This window comes from Anabrus simplex, chromosome 3, assembly GCF_040414725.1.
Source record: "Anabrus simplex isolate iqAnaSimp1 chromosome 3, ASM4041472v1, whole genome shotgun sequence".
Lineage (NCBI taxonomy): Eukaryota > Metazoa > Arthropoda > Insecta > Orthoptera > Tettigoniidae > Anabrus > Anabrus simplex.
This window is the reverse complement of record NC_090267.1, coordinates 8,909,181-8,932,587: the sequence shown is the minus strand read 5'-3', so window position 1 is coordinate 8,932,587 and position 23,407 is coordinate 8,909,181. Positions and strand designations below refer to the sequence as shown.

The 23,407-nt window shown below is 37.3% G+C and overlaps 1 protein-coding gene across 1 annotated transcript in view; it reads right to left on the bottom strand.

The window, feature by feature from the left end:
* Window positions 1-4,954: 4,954 nt before the first annotated feature.
* LOC136866928 (uncharacterized) overlaps window positions 4,955-23,407 on the bottom strand; it is a 126,735-nt gene continuing 108,282 nt past the window's right edge. The window contains exons 4-5 of the mRNA XM_068226550.1: window positions 19,549-19,622; window positions 4,955-5,102 (exon numbers count right to left, since the gene is read on the bottom strand). Of these exons, the coding sequence (XP_068082651.1) occupies window positions 4,955-5,102; window positions 19,549-19,622 (222 nt within the window). The remainder of the gene's footprint in view (window positions 5,103-19,548; window positions 19,623-23,407) is intronic.

The window sequence follows — 23,407 nt, the reverse complement described above, 5'->3', positions numbered from 1 at the left end:
CTCTTCTCTCAATTTTTCCATGGATCTTCCTCTCATGGTCGTCAGTTGTTGATCAAAGCAGAACGTCACAAAATTATAAATGTAAGATGTCAGTAGGTACATTAAAACCTGTTAATGTGCTGAAATCAACCTTAATTGAAGCACAAGCCTATTTAAGGAACCATCATTCATGATGAACTGGAACTGAATACATGTAGAACCACCAATGAATAAATAATAATAACCAAGAAACACTAGTTTAAAGAAAGTTACACTTAAATCCCACATATCTTCTACAAAGTTGGGACAGCAATAAACGACCATACACAAGTTCTACCTAGTATTATGATTGTTCATGGCTTGCTGCAAATTACTATTGTGCAGAGTTATTCCAATATAAAAGCAATAAGTAAGTTCAGGAATTTATCAAATTATGAGAGAATATAATGAATTATGCGAATGCACACTTAAGATTTGCTGAGTGTTATATGTATTTAATTCACCATTATAAAAGCATCATATATGCTACATTTTGAAACTCCGAAGTTTCAACAACAATTATAAATGTCATGCAACAATGGAAGAATTAAGAGCAATTTTTTTTACAAGATGAAATCATACCTTCTCTGCAGTAGATTTGTCTGCCATGAATTATTTAAATGAATGAAACCAGCAAATAACTGCACAAGATGCAAGTAAAGTTCATCAGAATGCCTGAATTATTGAAATAATTAATATGATGCAATGGATCATTCATAAACTTTGGATTACCAAAATCAACAAGAACTTATTATTAAAACTAAAAGCAACTAGTACGTATGCTTTAATATCTTGCGTTAGATCAAGTTTGTGTGAAAATATTTCTAAATCTAACTTTACTAAACCTCATCATTTAGTAACATAAATAATGCCTCGACGTATTATGATTGGCTATATTTAACACGTATTCTCCTTAACGTCCAATCTGCGGACTGACAAGTGTAAATTAAATAAGGCCGATTATCAATTTAGAGTAAAGATCATGTCCAAGGTAACCAGATTTTGAAGGAATGAATTATCAAATATACCTTCTAAAATGTTGTGAAAGTAGTTAATATGTGTCCTCAAAAGTTTTTATTCACAACTTGCAAAACAACCTCAGGTGCTCAAAAGGAGATGGTCTAACTGCACTCGAACTGAAGCTCACAATTTAATGTATACTTAATTTCAAAACACTCCACGGGAATAAAATCCTCTGCTGCGTGCGTTAAGGAATCCGTTAATGGGCCATGGGAGCGAAGCGTCCGTAGCCTATGATCGGCCTAAGGCACTCTTTTCCAAAACAAGAACACGGCAGTTCTCTTAAAGTCGATTTACATCCGAATAAAATCCTCTTTTGAGTGAAACTATAAAATTACCACATTTCTGCAAGCTAAGCTAACATATCATCGTTGCTGGGACAAAAACTGGAATGTGATAATATTCTTGGAAATATTCTGACCTGCAGCACATACATTATGAAGAGCGAGAATGCCTTGACAATATTCATGCAAAATTGCACCTTGGATAACATCACATTACAGGTCAAAGTTCTATGCTAAAATATTTCAATTAAGAGGTTTTCACCCGGCAGCGACGATATGATATCGATGAGAATACTTAAATCACTATCGCACTGTTTTGCCCAGAGTGAATTTTAATGTGGGTTCGGAGATGAGTCCGCTGCGAAAACGTACAGTTGCATACCTTACAAATGAATGGTCTTTCTTGAGAGTGTACAAGCATATGCCTAACAAGGACATCTTTCCGAGAAAACGCACTATTGCATTCCTTGCAAATGTACTGCCTATCACCAGTGTGTATCGCAATATGGTTTTGCAGATAGCTTAACTGCTTAAACGTACTCCCACACTCATTGCAGCGATAAGGCCTTATGTTCGAATGGGTTAACATGTGTTTTTCAAGAGTAAATTTTCGAGCAAATGTACTGCTGCACTCCCTGCAGATATACGGCTTTTCTTTTGAATGAGTTAACAAATGCGTCCGAAGGGCATCCTTACGACTAAACGTATTATCACACTCCTTACAAGAGTACGGCCGTTCACTAGAGTGACCTACCATGTGGGTTCTGAGATGCACTCGCTGTTTAAATGTACTACCGCATAGATCACATCGGAATGGCCTTAACCCAGAATGTATAGTCATGTGAGTTCGGAGGTGACTTCGCTGCGTAAATGTAGTATTACATTCCTCACAACAAAATGGCCTATCTCCGGAGTGTGTTAGCATGTGCCTTCGAAGTGAGCCTCTTTTAGTGAACGTGCTTTTGCACTTTGCACAATGAAACGCCCCTTTCCTAGGGCGCACGGTTGACACTGCAACATTCTCCATGCTGAAATAAAAACAAAGCTAGCTAAAATTTCACAGGAATATAACAGAATTCTAATTCTAGAAGGAATAACAATATATGTACCCATATATTTATAACGTTTTCAATGGACAGTTCTTAACACGTTGAGTGCCATGCGACACCATTTGGGTACGTGAGAGTGGTAAATTATTGAGCTTCACGTCCCCATACGGGGTTCGAAATCAAGAACTGTGGGTTACCATTTGGGTGCTCAGCATACATGTATTTTGTAGCTGTATAAAGCCACTTCCTGCCATCTGTCGGCCGTCTATTTATGTATGTGCATAGTCCACCTATCATTCTTCAATTTCTGATTTGGCGCAACCCCATATGGGTACGTCAGGCGTGCATTGTAGGGTGACAAAGTCGTTGTCTATCTAGCATACGGATTGTCTATGTCGGTGTGCAGTGCAGACTTTGAAGTTGTGTGAGTTTAATTGCTACTTTCATTCATTACCATTATAAGTAAATCAAGCAGTAAGAGGCTTAATGAAGATGGCCTGGACGATTTGTTCAATAATTCGGACAATTACTATATAGTTACCAATCATTAACATTAGTTTTTATTACAAACATTTACGCTGAATGTTAAATGTAAATATTTTTAAAAAAACTTTATCTCAACTGTTCAATTGAACTATGTAAATACTGTATAGTTACCAACCTTTGACACCAATTTTTGGTTACTAACATTGATGCCAAACACTACACCTTTTCTCCCTAATTGTTTTATTGTAAATATTTTTTAAACTTTTTATTTTCATATGATTGCGTCAACTGTTTCTCCAGAGCACCACTGCAGAACTCTACTTTGTTATTTTTAGGCATTGGTGCTGACTTTTCATCTAAACCTACATGTTCAACCATCACTTTTGTGCAAATTTTTTCCCATACTTAATTTTTATATGTTGTTAATAATATGTATTAATTTGTACATGTCTACTACTAACCAGTTACCTGATTTTTTACCTTGAGGTGATATTTTGACTGATGATGCCCTCAATGAAGGGCGAAACATGTCTCAAGTGGAATCTACAATAAATTCCTAATTTATAAAATTTATATGTATTGAATAGGTGAAAAAAACAAACCTTTAACATCCTACAATGCCGATATAGACGAGGAATATAGTTACAATGACTTTGAGGTCAGTACAGACGATGACATTGCTGAAAGTGATTATCGAAGTGAAAACGAGGATGGAGTTTCACTGCAGGGAACAGCTGGGAATAATGGTAATACCAGCAGCAACTGGGGACCTTGCATTGGCGCTCAGCGTGTCTTTCTTTTTCAAGGAGCGGAGGCACTTCACACAGGGGTGGCGAATAATTCTGAAGCCTCGCCTGTATTGTTTATTCATTACAGATGATGTAATTAATGGTACAACAAACTAACCAACATGCTCAGCAAGTTTTGATGTCTAAGCATTTAAGCAGATCAAGCCGCCTTAATGAATGGGTCGATACAACACCTGACAAAATTAGGAAATTCCTCGGTTCGCTCTTGTGGATGGGTCTTGTGCAGCTGCCATCCTTTGCCTGTTAGTGGAGCAATAAGACAATGTTCTACTCAAAAGTTGCTCGTAGTTTTATGAGCAGAAACAGGATTCAGTTGCTGTTGAGATTCTGGCACTTTGCCAACAATGAGCAACAAGTAGGCAGGCTACACAAAACACAGTCGGTAGTGAATTTGTCAGTAAACCTGTTTCAGGAAGGGAAGACCCCCTGGATGCAATATGGTCGTAGATGAATCTATGGTTCCCTGGCGAGGAAGATTATCGTTCAAGCAGTATCTCCCAGGAAAGCCCCACAAATATGGTATTAACATGTTCAAGTGATGTGATGATTCTGGTTGCACATATAAAATTATTATTTATGTAGGAAAAGGAACAGTCTCTGCTGATAAAAATCTTTCTATGGCATCAGAAGTTGTACTCCACGTGATGGAGCCGTACTTAGACCAGGGACGAGTTTTACGCACCAAGAATTGCTACACTTTGCTAGAGCTAGCGAATGAACATCTTGACCGCAAGAAAATCGTGTCGGGACATTGCAGAAGAACAGAAATAGCTTCCCGACCGCAGTGACTGCAGCAAAACTGAAGAAAAACTAGTCTTATACCATGGAAAGTGATAAAGGTGTAATAGTAATGAAGTGGATGGACAAAAGAGACGTGTTGATGATCTCAACTAAACGCAGCAATACCATCAAAGCTACAGGAAGAACAAGTAGAAGTAGTGAAGTTATAATGAAGCCTACTGTGACCATAGATTATAATCGTATGAAAGGTGGCATCTTCGCGTCTTATCATTCTGCTCTATGGTACCACAAAGTCGCAGATGATCTGGTGTACGGCACGTGTGTTGTCAATGCTTTCCTCACATATAACCAGACGCACACAAAGAAGATCCAGCTTTGTGACTTTCGCCAGCAAGTGGTGACGACGATGCTCTCCCAGAAGATCCAGTCAATAGGACACCTAAGAGGGATACAGAGATCAACTCACAGACCTAAAATGTCGCAGGTAAGTTATATTTCGCACAAGTAGCACTGAAAATAATCAATTTTTTACCATAATAAAATAATTTTATATGACCTGAAATTTTCTCACAGAAGAGTTCGCGGACGCTGCAAGCGATGCTAAGAGGAGTGCAGGCGGACTACGAGCAGCACACGTGTCCACCATCTGTAAATCTTGCCCTGACAAGCCCCACTTGCGTGTCAACTGCTTTGAACTGTACCACAAGAAGAACTGGTAAGTACTTTCAGCACATGTTTACATTCACGATACTACAGACAACACAATTACACAGGTTCACACATAAGTACAAGAGACTGATGATCGTGATGCTTCTAGTCCATAATGAAGCAGTAACTACATTCACATATGTTTCCGGACAATATTTGACTGCTTCTATTTTCCCTGATGTGGATGATGCGAATGACAAAGAAGTAGCACAATTATATCCAGTTATTGCACCAAATACTAAACAATTCACTTTCTCTGTTATGTTAAGTTACGTATATATCTTTAAAATGTTATGTATAATGAATTATTCAATTTCTGTTTATATAAATCTTGTGTTCGTGAATAAAATGTAAGATCATGTTTGTCATTTAGTTAAAATTTGCTTTCTCGGCCATCCGACAAATCTGAAAAACCCTTCGGCAATAGCAAGCTCATAATATGAACAAGCTAACACGTCTCTCATAATCAACGATTTATAACGCGTCGTGTCCCTACAAAGGAAAAGTAAATATGGCTGAGCGTCGGGACATAAACAACTGTTCAAGTGCGACCCCATATGGGAGCGCGGGTACGTTTACAACTCGGAATGACCAATACGACCCCATATGGGGTCGCAGTATTTTAACTAATATACATAGTAAGTTAACCTAATATATCATAAATATATCCTCATTTCAGCGATCACTTGCTTGGATAAATCTGTGAACGTTTTGGCACCAGGGAGTAACTCAATGTTATTAGCTCACTGCACTAGATGGCAATCCCAAGAATTTTGGTCTGGCGCTCAACGTGTTAATGCTTATCCACACCAGTCATGTGTTTTTGGTGTTCCAATTGTGTGCATCTGCTCCACCTCCAACCCAGGTGATATACAGGAAACGAAGTCGTTCCTTCAGGAACGAAACATGCCCTACTCCTTTGCCAGAGTGAGGAATTTAATAGTTATACATCATATTCCAAAACAGCATTGAGAAGTAACTCTTAACTGACCAACACTCCAAAGGAGAATTGCACTGGAGTAGATATGTTGATCTTGTAATGATAATGTCATTATAAATGCACCAACACTTACTTGACATATGAAACGTTCTACACAAATTAATTAGATCACAGTGGAACCAGAAAGAGATGGAAAGATGAAAATTTTGAGCCTCACGACCTGTAGAAATAAACTGTCATACAAGACATACAGGAAACAAGCTCACATATAGACACGACAACGATTCTCATCATCCTACCTCACAAACATTAGCAGGAATGAACACAATAATACTAACAAAGAAGTACACCGAGCCAGTAAGTCATGTCAGGCCTTGACCTCTCACAGAATACAGGGAAGTAATAATAATATTGGTGTTATGACCCACTAATTATATTTCTGCCCGCTACAATTTCTTGATGGATGCAGTACATTTGTATCTGCCTCTTGCCACATGCCAGAACTAAATGTAGATTCCTCCAAAGTTGCAGTCCCATCTGTGGTTTTGAAAATACAGAAGCTGGCGGAGTTCCATGGAGTGAGGAATGCTCACTGCTGCCATCTGGTCTTCATTCTATGAATTGGTTACCTATGCGTCATCTACCTTTCATATTCAGGTTTTTCCTACAGTCACCTCTTCACATCAATTTTTATGTTACAAAGCCTTTCCTCCACAGTGACAATTCCAATAAATAAGTATATACAAGTAGATGATAATATATCTGTACACACAATCATTTAGAGCTGTCGCCCAGGTGGATGATTCCCTATCAATTGTTCATGTAGTCTTTTATGATAATTTTTTCATGCTGATGATGATGTTGGTTGTTAAAGGGGCCTAACATAACATCTAGGTCATCGGCCCCTATTAAATTATTTCAAAGAACATGGAAATTTAATTGTATTCATGGAAAATACACAATACGAAACAAACAAGTTAAAAATGAAATGCAGGAAGAAATAGGTACTTGTGCAGTACTATATACGCTTTTACATTAGAGTAAAAAAATTTGATAATAATAATAATAATAATAATAATAATCATCGACACAACTCAAATTTTCTACACGGGCTTGTGATTTTTCACAGTTCTCAGAGAGTACAAACTCCACTAAATATAGAGAATTAGATGTAGAAATATCTGTTAAAATAAGTAGCCTACATATTAATATTTAAAAAATATTATAAATGAAATGAATGTAAAATTACCTCTCCAGTACACCACTATTTCCATATTAAGTTACAGTACAAAAATGACATATGATTAATAATAATAATGAAAATAATAGACATAACTCAAATTTTATATACTGCTGTAACTTACAGTTTTTATTTATTTACTTTGATTTTCCTCAATTGGTGATTGCTCCTGACGACAATATATACAGATAGGCAATATGAATATTAAAAGTAATTGTGAATGGTTAGCACATTTGACATACTGTATGATGTTCTATTGGAAAGTTTGGGAGATATGCCTCTTCAAGATTTGGATGGAATATTTCAAGGCAGTCACTGCAATTTCTATTATTAATGCCTGATTGAGGTTAAATGATTTCCAGAACTGGACAGAAAAGAGAGGAATGGTTCCTCTAGTGCCATCATATGACTTCAATAATATCCAACTGGTAATGCTGTTGACAGAATGGGATGGTTGGTTCATATGTTGTTTTCTTTCCTCATGTACCAGACTGGGTTGTTTTGGATGTCTCAAATCTGATTGTCAGATCTATTATAAAACCCTCTCGGTGATTTTTGAAGATTTTCATTTGAATTCAATGGGTGCTGCCTGTAATAGAGAGACCGTGAGTCTCCTCGAAGACTGTAAAGACTGAGACACTTAAAGCTTGAGCAATGAAAGATCATATTTTATGGTGTCTAGTATTTCGTAGAGCTTCTCCATGTGAGCAGTAACCGAGAACATGACCCAGAGTTTCTCCCTCGTTGTGGCAGCACCGATAGCAGTTAGTGTCCATGGTTCTGCCTTGAATAGCTCCTACAGCCACTACATTGTCATTTTCAAGGCATTTGCTACAAGATAATCCTTGGAGGTGATAAACCCACTCATTGGCTGGAGAATGTTGACAAAAAAGGATAACTGCTTTCCCTTCCTGTGGAAGATCGCAACACTTACCAAATTCAACTTCTCTCAACTTGGTTCTTTTTTTCCGGGTATACAGAAACCATTCTATTTATTCAATACACTGTCATCTGGTGTTAGACAAGGCCTTCCAACCCAGTAGAGGCCTCCTCCTTTCAGTTTCCTTGTATTTAGTATGTAAGGATCACTGGAATTAAAGAGTATTCTAAGGGCATGAATGTGTTGAAGAACAGCCTCCCAACACAAACGGAGTAGCCCCAGTCACTTCAATTTCCTAGGACTGTATAGTATGGTGTCCAGCATATCACCAGGAACTTGTGATATTTCTTTTAATGTGCTTCTCATCATTTTTCTGAATCTTCGTGCAATTTTACAGGAATCTGCTCAGACGGAATTGTTTGGAACAGGTAAATAAAAAATGAATAAATTGAAGTATTTTGAATATAAATTTTTTTATTAGTTTGTAAAAGCGGTGAGGACGATAGAGACTGTAACTTGTTGATTAGATTAATAATTGAAGCTTGAGAGTTGAATGTGATAATACCCTCAAAGTTCACTCCTAAATATTTGTTTGACTCTCATGGAGACATACTCTTCATGTCTCCTCCAAAAATTGAGATATCTTCACCAATGAACTTACCTTGAACAATATTTATATATACCGACTTCTATAGATTAATATTTAAATCATTCTCATTAAATCATTGAATTGCCATCCATGCAAGTTTGACAGCAAACTGTTTATCTTTACTGATGATGATGGTATCATCCACGAAGCCTAAGACATTTAACGGCTTAAGGTCAGGTGTTATGGAAAATCCACATTCTGTGGCCACAAGTTCCTCATCGAGTTCTTCCAAAATATAATCCGTTGCAAGATTGTATAATGCTGGAGATAAAGGAGATCCCTGCAAAATGCGTCTTCTAAGCAATATTGGCTTGGTTTTGAAGTGGTTACATTTAATTTGTTTGATTTTGTTCTTGTAATAAGACAAGCAGGGAAGAAAGCTTTGAGGGAGCAGTGGAATTTTCCAGTGTTCTTCTAAGAAGTTTATGGCCTATGTTTTTAAAGGCTTTGAGAATATCAAGAAAAATTATAGTAGCATTGCTGCTATTCTTCATCACACGTTGTAAAATCAACTGCAATAATGTGTTCAGTACTCTGCAAGGTGAATTTGTGAAAACTCATTAAACACAATGAATTCCCTTAACCTCCAGCTGAGGACATGCTCGATCACTCTTCTGAGGACTGAAACAATTGTGATTGGCTGCCAGTTTGAGCTTGATAGCTCATTTCCAGATTTAAACATCAATACTGTAGTTGCTTTGTTGAAGCAAGGTGGTACATGTTGTACAAGGAAATGATTACGGGGCCAGAGCATGGGAAGGATCTCAGGTAGTGCTCGGTTACTTATTGGAGGAGGTACAGAGAAGGATAGTTTTGAAGGGCGAAAAATAGATGGTAAAATCTTTTTGACAATATTTATTAAAAATATTCATGAAAATCACCCTGCAGTTGAATCGTCAAACTTAAATTTTCAAAAATGCAAAATAAAATATTGATGCTGTTGTATTGTGCGACATCCACTTGATTAGAAATGTCCAAAATAAATATCACGTTTTAGAGATCGTAAACACCATACAGTTCATCTAAGATTGATTTAAATACCAAAATAGCACTTTGCACATTGAATTTCATTAAATCCAACACTTGTGATGCAAACCTACAGTTCTTCTAATATTTTTGAACATAATATTAACACACACTTCCATGAATAAGTTGATAGTTCAAATAAAAATTATTTGATCACTTGCTGTATACTCCTACAGTTCATCTAGGTTGAAAATAAAATAGAGCACTTGCAAACCCCAGAGTTCATCTACGTGAAATTACTTCAAGTTATAGAAGATTCTAAAGAAGAATTTACAGTTCAAAAGCAAGACACGGAGTCTTCTTAAATTATAATGAACAGTAAGCTGAAATTACACAAAGCACTTTTCTGTTGTTGGAGCACTATTATTAACTGAGTGCTTTGTTAAAAGTGAGTCAGCGTCTAAGTGGAATTACTCACTCAAAATATAAGAAAATCACCTGGAATCTGCTTATAATGGTTGGTGAAGAACTGTCCTGCGACTTGGTGACCGGAACTTTCTGCAGCATGCAGCCAAGGCTCGAACTCAGCACCAGCAGCATGACAAGTCCGTTCAATGAAGATACCACGTTATTATCCCCCGTCGACGTCCCTCGATGGGTACCATGATCGAAGAAACCACGTTAACCCCACGCTGGAAATGACGTTCTACGCAGCAGAATCTTGTGACACTTTACCAAGATTTCCGATGTTCTTTTAAAGATAATATCGGAACATGGAAAGTTCAATTGACACAATATAATGGACTATAGAGCTCTCAATTATCAGTAAGATTGGTATTATACGCTGACACAAGTCTCAATGCACAGTTCGTATTCTCACTTTCGTTTCAAGATGTTCAATACGTGACTTAGAATATCACAGTCTGCTACAGTATGATTTGTAAGTCAAGTTAATGAAGCAACGACATACAGTTTTTCTAAATGGAAAAAACAGTTTTTGACACACACAGTTTATACAATAAGGATTGAACACTGTCACTGTTCATAATAGTCACTGATTATGTTTTAGGTTTGACTGTAGAATAATCATCACAGTCCATGGAACACTTGAAAAAATGTCATTCGTAACAGTCTCTGGAATAATAATGTTCACAGATTAAGAAGATTTTATGACTGAATTTTCATAACACGAGTCCGTACGACCTAATATTGCCGTAAAAAATTGTTAACATTCAGTTAGTTTCACGTGGTAGTAATCGAAAGTTCGAGAAAATACACAAAAAAATAGTCACATTTAGCCTTGTTATTTGTCGAGTGTTTAGTGGAATAGTAACTCACACAGTTCACAATTGTGCTAGTATAGGAGAAATGCATCTCAGAATCATTTAAATGGTCATAAATAAGAAGTTTAGCTTATCACACGCAATGTCTTAAAATACTGTCACAGTCAATGGCATGTTCAAAATTACAAGAAAATGACAAAGTCCACAATACCGTCAACTGGTAAATGAAATACTTGAGTCTCCTATTACACTTCAATTCACAATTTCTATTGTAACTTCACTCGGTAAACAGACTCCTAAATATTATACAAGGACGATTTAGTCGGAGAAAATTTTATAACATTTCATTCGTCACGACGCGGTAGAAACTTTACTTGCGACGTCTTCGCACAATTTCAAAGTGTTCGAGGGTAACTTCTATGTCTTCGCGGAGCGCAATGGAGCATACTGTCGTTCTGTCATAATCATATAGTTCAAGGTACACACACTGGCTATACTCTCGGTTCGCTGACCTATTTATATCCAGCTGCGAGCAGCACTCTCAGTCAGGTGATGAAGGGGTGATAACACTTCCCAAACTTTAACTTGTTATATCTTGGAAACCACTAGATGGATTGATCTCAGATTTGCAAGGTTTTACTTTTAAAGTATGAGCTATAATTTACTGTTGGTCTCATATTTATTGATCCAGTCGCTGAAAATCTTGAAAATGGTTTCGAGAGAATTCTAAGGGGAGGGAAGCTACAGGAGTGCTGACATCACTTGACCTTGCTCCACTCATGCAGTCTCCCTCACGCAGTGCAGTGAGACCGAGAACCTTCTCTCGCACAGCTGTTTGTACATCGTAACTTAGCCGTTCACTCAAGAGTAAAGATTTATAACTCGTATGTGCCACGGCCTAAGCCTTCCTGGTACAATGTGATGTCTCTAAACATATGGGTCGCTTTAATCAAGGCACAGGAGCAGCACTTGAATGGCATCAAAGAGGGAAACTACGGAAAACCATCTTAAAGGCTGCTGACGGTAGGATTCAAAACCGCCATTCCCCGAATGCAAGCTCATAAGCTACATGATCCTAATCACATGGCTAACCCACTTGGTCATCTTTGAAAATGTGTTTTTCTATTAGCAAAGGATTTTTTAAATTGTCATACTTTGTACAGGCTATCCAAGATTTTAAGTAACCTTTTGGATTTATGATCTTTTTATTTAAGTTATTTTGTCAGTCGGCTCACTTACTCACTCTTCATGTACACTGGTGATCTAGTGATTCGATTATTGCAGTCTTGTGCAATGATGCAACAAATGAACTGAGAGAATACAGCAGTTCTTCCCAATGTAAAACATACAACTTTGAGTGGTCATGAGCAGGACTCATTGTCATAGGATAGGCTAGAGAGTTCAGTGAAATTGTCGAATGTCAACTAGGTTATAATACTGATTCATTAAACTAATAAATACAATAACCTACAGTAATAGCCTACTGGTACCTATTTACTGGCTAAGTATTTTGGAATTATGATTTGTTTACCTTTCTAACACTGCAAATAAATCCATCCATTATTTAAACCTCCCTGTTGGAAGAAGACACAGAACGCAACTAGGTATTATTTTACAAATGAGCTGAGAGTGGGAGTCCATTATAGCGTATGATATTTTCAGTGTGTCATGGCTCTGTACGTCTCGCTGAAGCAAAGGTTCGGTTCTCTGCCAATGTCCAGTGTACCAATAAGGAACCATGTGTGTGTGTTGTGTCTCAATGACCCATGAGTGCACCACACAACAATGTCTGCTGCAAGTCAGCTGAATCATGTGCCGAGAGCTCGCCGTTCCTGTGAATCGATTCACTCTGTCACTTGAATGAATCGATACACTGCCTCAAATCATACACCCAATAGCCAACAATACTACATGAGAACTATATGAAATAGCATTGTATGTAACATGCATTAGTTTGAAATAATGGCTGACAAGCAAAGATTAAAAGCTGCAGAGAAGGCAAAAGATAGTGGAATCAATTATGTTATAGTGACCCTATGGTGGTTTCACTTTGGTGCACACTGGACCGTCTACCTATTGACCATCCAAAGAAAGTCTCATTGATTTTGGCGTGAAGGATTTGTGTAGGGGAACAAGCTTCCTAGTGATGTTACCTTTTAACCCCATCTGTACCAGCAAAGTTTGAAGTTCACCTAATACCCAGTGTTTCTTCAGCACTAAAAGATATATATAAAAATGCACAGTTATCTTCATAGAGTTACACCACGCCGTGTCTGAAGACTTCTGTGGAGAAGTTTTCATGAATATGATAAAGTGTGAGGTAAAAAAGACACACAAATGGGACATGTTTTCCACTGTGGACATATTTCATGCTGTTGTGATTACTTTCTTAATAGTTCAGTGCTAATATAGTCCAAAATAAATAATTCATCAAACAAATGGGGTGGCATTTATGCACCAACCAGGATATGAAATTATCTCAAATTTCAAAGCAAAATGTGTGATCAGGATACTTTATAGATAATCAATGGAAAACTCTTCTATCATAAACCAATCAGATAATACAGAATTGCATACAAACAGAATTTTCAAAACACGGCATTTTCTCATAACACTGCTCATGTTTTGGTTTCTTAGTGTTCAAGGTACGCCTTTGTTACCTTCCTAATATTTTTAGTATTTCCGATCCCAAGCCCAAGTAAACTAAGATGTCAGTTCATATATTTCACTTTCCCAGGTATGGGCTAACTTAAATTTAAAATGTCATGCTTTCTCCCGAACCCAAGTTTAGTCTAATGCCGCAGTTCTCTTGCAGAATATAAAGAAGTCTCTCATAATAGTTCTCAATGACGGTGACAGCTGAAAAAATGTATCAGTGCACAGCGCTTTTACTACAATTTAGACTTGTACTTTGTTGCAGCAGGTGCATTCTAGTTTTGAGTAGAGTTGAGCCCAACTGCCAAAAAGAAAAATTGACACAGAAGACAGATTAGGTGCTTTAAAGAATGAAGAGCCTGAATTTTTTATGACAGTGACGATGAATTTTCAGTGAATCAATCTGTGAAAACTATTCACAGTACTGGTAAGTTCCATCATAACAGTCATATAACAACAATTGTTATTGTTTTCATTTCATAGTCATCCAAGAACTTTGTAAATCTAGGGTTAACATGTGTCAAAATTTTCTGAACATTTCTTGATTTTTATAATTTTTTCTGAAAATATGGAAGGAATTAACATTTATTTTCAACTCCCCAGAATTCTCTAGTAACACATGTTTACCAAGGAAGATCCAAAATTTAAAAAATAGAAAAATGGAAATAAAATTCTTCAATAAAGAAGTACTACTGTGTTATTCAGAGTTAGAATCTGATGACAGGTTTTGGAGATAAATGGCTGTCTCTCAAGCATGATGACATCACTTTTACCATTTTAGCCCAGCAGCAAACTGCGCACAACAAGATTCCTGCAGCTCTTAAATAATCAGTGATAGTTCCTTAATTTGTTGGTTTTGCTAATTGGGTTGTGATTCTAATCCTGAAGATAACAAAGATCTCTCTTCTTTTCAATTTCCTGGTGGTGAGAAGTCACCCAAACAATTTGAAACTTAGATTAAAATGGGTAAAAATAACTTTGAACCTCACAAAGCGAGTACAAAGTGTCCCAAATACTTGAAGATAGGTGAATTGGAGACTTCAATACAGCAAACTGCAATGAATGAACATAATATTTAGGCTACATTGAAACGAACAGCTGACTCATTATCTGAAAGGAAATCCTTCCTACTTATCTAAATCTAAGCAGGAGAAAAGCGCTTACTGAGGAAAAGAGATTGTTGCTGAGGTACTATCTGCATCTGCTGAGTAGCATAGCAAACTGTAACAAAGGACAGCTCTGACCCCAACGTCCTGTACCGCTCATGCTACAAACTCTGAATCACTGCCATTTGCGACTTCATCAGTGTCGAGCTACAGCTCATTAGACATCTGTTGTGTTCTCAGGTGAGAAAAATTTCAATCTTGGAGCCAGTGATGACTGTAGGTTGCTGGGAGGCCAGGGGAGTGCTTGGAGCCAAGCTGCTGTGACATCATCACACTGGACCTACACCAGGAGTTATGGTCTTGGATGTGGTTTCCTTCGACAGCAGGAGCACTCTTGTTATCCTGAAAACACTGACAGCATTTTAATACGTTAGACTGGTGATTGATTAATCTGTGCTGCCATTCATTCGCAGTATTAAAGGCGGGTGTTTTCCAACAGGATAACAAGAGTCCTCATACTGCTACTGTCATCTAACATGCTCTACAGAAGGTCGATCACTTGCCTTGGCCTTCCAACATTACCAGACCTTTCGCCTATTGAGCATATTTGGTACATTATAGAAAAACAATTCCAGCATCCTCCAATATCAACATTAGCAATTTCTGATTTGGCTGATCAAGTTCAACAAGCATCAAACTCCACCCCACAAAATGACTTATGGCACTTGTACAACACAATGTATGCAAGTTTGCATGCATTCAAAATCGTGGTGGGTACAGTGGTTATTATTGCAGTGCCATATCACAGGTCCACTTGCAAATACTTGAACCTGTGACAAGAAAACTTTAATCACAGAAATATGTTACCTAGTCAATTTAAGAGCCTAAATTCCATTCCTCTAAACTAGTATCTTCTTGATGTTCACATTTTATTTCCTGCTAGTACATAAAGGCACTGGAAAGTATGTAAATGATCAGAAACAGTTCAAAACATAAATGTAGAAGTGAAGCAATTAAGCAAATATGCACGATCAGATGGGCTTCTTAACAAACCCATCAAAAATGGAAGCAATTATATCCAGCTCTCTGCAGCTCATTACATTACATTTTTTCCATATACATTATACAATAAAATCATCACTGTGAGAAACCTTGGTGTGACAATGACTGAAATCCTTAACTGGATGTAACATATCAAAAATTTATGTCAGAATGTGTTTTACTTTCCTTCATCAATTCAAAAGAAACAAAACATTTTACCATTGGACATGCGACAAATACTAGTTGAGACTTTAGTCCTTCCTGTCTTCAACTCCTGAGGAGTAGCGTTTGTTGATGCAAATGAAAAACAAACAATGAAACTGCAGTGACTTATGAAACTTGAGCAATGACAGGCATATAACTCATTCCCATAACCACAGCCTGTTTCCAGTCATTCAACTGTGTCTGGAATGAAGGAATGAGACCCTATCTAGTGGGAGAGAATAGGAATTGTGTAAGCTGCTGAAGCCTGTCACACACCTCTGCGGCAAAGATTAATGACTGGCAGATGAGCAGAAATGAATTTAGAGAATGTTGCTTCTCTTCAAGAAAGGTGGTAAGGAAAATTTAGAGATCTATTGTCCTGTGAGTTTGTTACCACACCTTTAAAAGCTCCTGACTAAAACTGTAACCAACCATCTCCAACAGAACTGGATTTTTATCAACCTGCCGAGCAAGCGGGATTTCGTAAAGTTTTCTCAACTGTTGAACACATCCAGACTATTCGTCTTCTTCTTGAATTAAAAAAACCACTGAGTACAACATCAAGATTCATCTGGCCTTCATTGATTATAAAAAAGCCTTTGACTCAGTGGAGATTTGGGCAATCATGAATTCCATGATAAACTCAAGATATATAAAGCTCCTGGAAAACATTTATGATCAAGCAACAATGCTAGTGAGAGTGGACAGAGACCTCATCACCAATAAAATCTCAGTTGGCAAAGGAGTTCGACAAGGTGACACAATCTCTCCAAAGTTCTTTACCCTTGCCTTGGAAGATGTATTCAAAACCCTTCATTGGGATAATAAAGCAATAAAAATCAATGGGTTATATTTGAACCACCTGCGTTTTGCCAATGACATGCTCATAAGTGAAAATCTAGATGAGCTAGAAAGCATGATCCAAGAATTAAAAACTGCCTCTGCTAAGACTGGTTTGGAAATGAACATTAAGAGAAAGAAAGAGAGAGAGAGAGAGAATCCACAAGGGATAGCTGCCCTAGAACAAGGGGTGCCATACGGTAACAGCATAACTTTTTATCTATTTTTGCACTATTTATCTTAGGATAAAATGAGCTTATATATTTTTTTTAAATTTTGAATTTCCCTTGTTGTAGCCCTACAGCTATCCCCGATCAGGAAAACTTTATTTTTCTTTACACATACCATACAAATGATGATTTACTATTGCCAAATAATCTCATAATACATCTAAACAAATATCTTTTAGATACCAAACGGGAATACCAAAATGAAGGAAGAAATTCATTGAAAATTTTGAGACAGATCTTCGCGCACCGAAGAGTAACCCAATCACTTCCCAGCAACTGGCAGGTATGTGATACTTTTCTTCAAAGTATTAATAACAGGGTTTGTAGTGTCTCTTCTTTGGCCTGTGAACTGTTACTCTCAAACCTTATTGTTGGATCAATAACAACGCCGATGTTTCTCTTCCTGTCAATTGCGACGATGTCTGCACGTTTACGGATCCATCACTAGAGGTACAGTGCACTTCTTCAAAGACTTCAAATCTGCCAGATTTTTTGAGAAGCCCAGGCTGTCAACCACTTAAAATGGGAAACCAATATATAGAAGCTGTCGAAGAAACTATCTATCTTGGACACAAGATAAAACTTGGAAAAGACAACCAACATGCAGAAATTCCTCGCAGAATAGGTATGAGTTGGACAGCATTCCGAAAAGTAAGATTCATCCTGACCAACAAGGATGTTCCAATTAACCAGAAGACCAAGGTTTATAATACGTGCATGCTGCCAGTTACTGCTTACAATCTGGAAACGATGACTCTGACGAAGGAAAGTGCTCGCAAGCTTCAGCGAACACAACGAGCCATGGAGCGACAGATGCTTAGGAATAAGATCCGTTCAGAGGATATCAGGAGAAGAACAAATGTAAGAGACATCCTCAAGAGGGTAGCAAGACTAAAATGGCAATGGGTAGTACACGTAGCTCAACAAGACTACAACAGGAGACCATGGGAACAGAAGAGAGGCATTGGAAGACCCCAGAAGAGATGGCTTGATGACATAAAGCTGTTGGCTGCAACATGCTGGTTCCAAGTGGCTCAAGACCGAAGACAATGGAAGCATATGGAAGAGGCCTATATCCAGCAATTGATTGAAAGAGGCTACAAAAGAAGAAAATAATAATAAGAAAAGCTGGAAATAAAGATGACAAAAAAGGGAGAACATGGAGAAAATCCTTTCCCACATCCACTTTGTCCAGAACAAATCTCACATGAACCAAGCAGTGGGAGGCCATCATGCTGCCGCCTGAGACTCGGAGGCATAAAACCTGATAATAGACATAAATATAATATACTTTCACTAGTACATAAACATCTGCATAGCAATTCACCTTAGTGCCTTTCCTCCAAATTTCACTTTTCCTCCCCTCCTGTCACTACTGTGACACTACCCTTGCTATTCATCTTCACAATTCAACACATATAACAATTCTTTAACTGTGACTGGTTCCAGACATTGGAATTCCTTACTGGTCAGTGTCAGGGACAGTGATGGAATACCTAAATTTAAGAGACTCTTGCCGAGATTATCTGTTGAAATTTACTGACTGATATATATGCTGCACAGCTGAGCACTTCAATGACAAGGGATTGCGAGCAGTTTCCTATAAACATGAAGACCTAGTTGACTGTTGTCTAAAATGTATAATAATTGTGTGCGAGTAAGATTACTTGATATTCATATTGGTTAATATACAGTAAACCATTTAAATTCTTTGATGAATGTGAGGGTGTGTGTTTGAGTATAATGCTACTCTGATAGGTTTTAAGTTAATACATCTGCAGGCAACAGTTGCAAAATGAGGTCATGTGTAAGAAAAGATGATCAACAGAGCTTTCCTTTACCAAATTTTTGTTCTTAATTACTATATTATATTGAAGCAATTAAATCCCTTTCACAGTATTATAAACCTTAAAATGTTGAATTTGTACATTTAGTTCACAATCTATCTCTGCATACAATTGTATATGCACAACTTTATATTTCTGAAAAAATTGAGAATGCTTTGGAAGAAATAATTGCAGATCACATTTCATGTGATAAAAATATGATGAAAAATACTGCAGTGACAGTGAAGGAATGAAGACAATTTTCATGGTTCCTCAAAGGTATCATAAACAAATCAACTTCACAAATACCTGATTTACATCAGGCAGATTTTGCAGGCTGTATTCAATAAAACTATCAACAGATTAAACGTGTTCTTAAAGTTCCTGAACAATTCCCTTAATTCTAACCAATAGCTTTTTGAATTATTAAATCTTAAAGGTAACCTTGCCTAGAAACAATTAGAGTGACAGAAATTGCCAGTTTATGGACATTAAAAACACCCACAACTGAGCATGCCAGTGAATAGTTAAACAAGATATTCCACATTGTGTAGGATTAGTGATGGTACTTACTTGTTTCCTTCTTTGATATTTGGAACAGGTTGATGTTGTTCTATCAACATTTCCTCCTTAATATCTGCAGAAGGCTATAAGTAAGAAATAATGAGAGAAGAGTAATATATACACAAAGCAGCTAACAAAATATATTTCATATTGGCACAATAATGTTACCAGTAATTTAACTTCCAATGTAAAAATAAAAGAAATGAAAAGGAAGAGTTAAATCAGGTGATAATTATATAGAGGGGTAGGAAATAGAACATAAAATGATATGACAGCACTAGAACATGTAGCAACAGAAAAGGAGAAACTTGAAAGAACATGAAAAACAATCTACATATACAATTGAAGCACACCATCGAACAGCGCTATAAGTTTGGCGCAGGGGAACAACGCTATACAGCACAGTGGAGTTTACAATATGGCGAGCGCGGTCGTATTGAGTCCTAGTAATATAAACCAACAGAACAGATGAAGAAAACGTAAAGCAAACGAGTGAGTGGAAGGATATTAAATGCAAAACACTGAGGGATCAGGGAAAGGCATATATAAGTTGATGTAGGAAGAATATCCCTGCTGAACAGCCTCCAAACCAAATAAGAAGAAAATCACTGTATGGCTCGGTCACAAGCTATGTTGTTTAAATAATGAGAAGGTAGGAAGGTGTGATGTCAGCATTGCTGAGCAAGTATATGAAGAAAATCTTGGAGAAATTGTTATTAACTTTGTTCTCTTTATGTTTGGGTGTATAACAAGCCAAGAACATTAAAACGTAGGCCCATCTGAAAACTTCCCTAGGCACATGGAAAGATTAAAGAAATTTACACAACGAGAAACAACTAAGCCTGTAATTATAAGTGATTATTGAGATAATCAAAGGCATGCGACCTCCAGTTTTAAGTGGAATCCAAACGACACGGACATGTCTTTCAATTTCAAAATCCCACTTGCATTGGGCAGGTTTCAAACCCCGAGCGCTTTGGTTAGAAGCCAGCGGTTAGACCGCTTGGCTATCACGCTCTAAATATGTATTACTAGAAATTATATTTACTTTAAATGGTAAGCATACAGCTCAGAGGATACGTATTGTAACTTCCTCACTATTTCATTTATCTTCATTCATCTCTCAGTAGGAGCATCCGTCTGGAAAACTTTGCCACATAGTTTGCGTCTCACCTCATCCCGAACCACGTGAAAAGAAACTAGGTTAATAGAGGGGAAAAGACACAATAGGCTAGTTCAGCATGCCATAATATAATAACAACGCAATAGGTTTCACCTTTTCTCATTTTCTTTACCAGCACCGGCTGCAATCCGGAGCACTGTTTTAAAAATGGCTGTTTAGAGTTGAAGGCACATATAAAACAACTTTATAAGAAGTTCTACAGCCTCTCGTATGATGAACAGTCTTCTTTATTGGTTACATGTATCAGAGCCAAAATGAAGGAAGAAGGGTAAGAATAATGCCACTTGGAGAAAGAACTGTATCTTAAGTTACAAAATTGGAGGGAAACGGGTCTGTCAAAAGACCTTGCTGGACCCATATTCCTTTACTCAGAGGACGATTCAAACACTCCAATCTAAGACAATGATGGTATCATAAGTCCAAAAGATCAACATGGAAGGCATAAGAACAGGCATCATGCTATTGATCAGACGTTTTCAAGCAGTTGCTCTATGGAGCCGGTGTTACTTGCTCTGCCCGGGACAAGACAGCGGCCGTACTGTACTTGCTGCTTGGAAATGTTACCATAATATGAACAACAGCTATAATAATAATAATAATAATAATAATAATAATAATAATAATAATAATAATAATAATAATAATAATAATAATAATTTGAAGCATGGATCATGGGAGACAAACAGGACACAGATTACAGAGTGTAACATGACAAAAAAATTATTCATTGACAAAGGAAATATACAGCAGTGTGCAATATTTCCTGAATAAATACATTTTCATAATTAATTGAAGCTTTGGGTCACGTACATTTACTGAAATAAAATACAATTTATGTGATTTGTACCCATTCTTTGCACTCTCATTACCATACATTTCAATATTTGTAGGGCATTTATGATTAAGACAACAAATTAAACACACGAACTGAAACATTTCACTGGTGAACTCCCCATTCATGGGACCTTTGGGCTCGTTTAGATAGTACTGCATCAATGGTTGGTACTATCACTTGCGTATTGGCAAAACGCAAAACACATTTCAAGTTTTCATCAGTAAACCTACTTCTGTGTCTAGATTTACAAAACTTCATTAATGAAATCACCTGTTCACATAAATAATTGATCCAAATATACTTACAATATGAGCATTAAATGCGTACAATCTAGGAAATCTCTCCTGTGGAAAATTAACATAAAAATCAGTCAAACTGTTTGTGTTTGCAAACCTATTGTTCATTTGAGTATCGCACTGTAAGTCAATCAGTTCTAGTTGTAATTCTGCTCTAACAGTTTGCACATCAACTGAGAAGGGCGTAGCGAACACCTGCAGATCCTTTTATAATGCCTGAATATCGCAAAACCTACTCTCAAAATCGTCATAAGTCACCTTAAAACCTCATTATATTCTTCTAATGTTTTTAATGTGATTCCACATTTTATTACATGTTAAACATTTTGCCGTGATATTTTCTTGAACTATTAAATACTCTTCTTCCCAGGAAGGTTTGAAACTTGTTGGTGTCGATGACCTAGGCTGTGCTGAACTCTCTTCCATAGTAAATGCAACATTTCCCAACTACATTTGAACGCCGTGTGGTGTGATGATAAAGGCGGAAACGCACTACTGTCAACTCAAATGAGTTTATGCGTATTGTGTCGTAATATAACCTGTCCAGAAAGATGTGCTATACCTTTGTGCCACTGGCCTTCAGTACATACTAAGTCATGCACTTCTCTTACTTCTTCCCCTATTTCCTCGCTAAGCTGCTCTCACTCCTCGAGTGCAGGGAGCAAAATGGCTGCAAAGGCATGAAGATGCCTGCTATTGATGACACAGTGGAACAGTGTGCAAGGGAACACATTTCCTCTTTTCCGAGGCAGCCAAGCCATTATAGCCAACAGAAAAGTGAGGAGTGCCTCAATCTAGATCTTAACCTTTCCATGATGTACGAGTCATTTAAATGACGTTATCCGACAGCTGCCGTATCAAGACCTCTGTGTGAAGAAATTCTTGACAATGATTTAAATTTACGTTTCAGTTTACCCAGGTCCGATATTTGCAGATTTTATGATTTACTGCTTAGCAAGCTAACTGTATCATTGAATGAGTCAGAACATAAGGCTATCGAGAGTGAAAGTGCTCTGCATCACGCTATAGCAGAACATGTCTGAATTCTGATTCCAATACTACCATTACGAGTAAAAATACTGTCACAATTTGCATTGACATGCAGCAAGTCCTCCTCTGTCCCATGTTGACTCATTTAAACATGTTTTACCAAAGGCAGCTTTCATGCTATAACTTAGCCATTCATGATATGGGTAGCGGTACCTTAAATATGTATATATGGCATGAGAGGCTTAGGAAAAGAGGTTCTGCTGAAGTAGGCTCATGCATCTTGAAACTTGCTGTGGAAAAGTACAGTATTCTACTCCCAGGAGAAAATCGGAAAATGATTGTTAGGTGTGATCATTGTACAGGCCGGAAAAATAACCGGAGAATCATTTCTCTATATAAATACTTCGCAGAAATACACAAGGTACAGTTTTCTCCCATGTGTAGGGACTTTGCCCTCATTGAAAAGCGGAAGAGAGTTTCTCAAGTGACGGTTCCTATGCAGTGAAAATACATGATAGGGGAGGCATCTCTGAAGAAACCATTCATGGTGACTGAACTCCAACA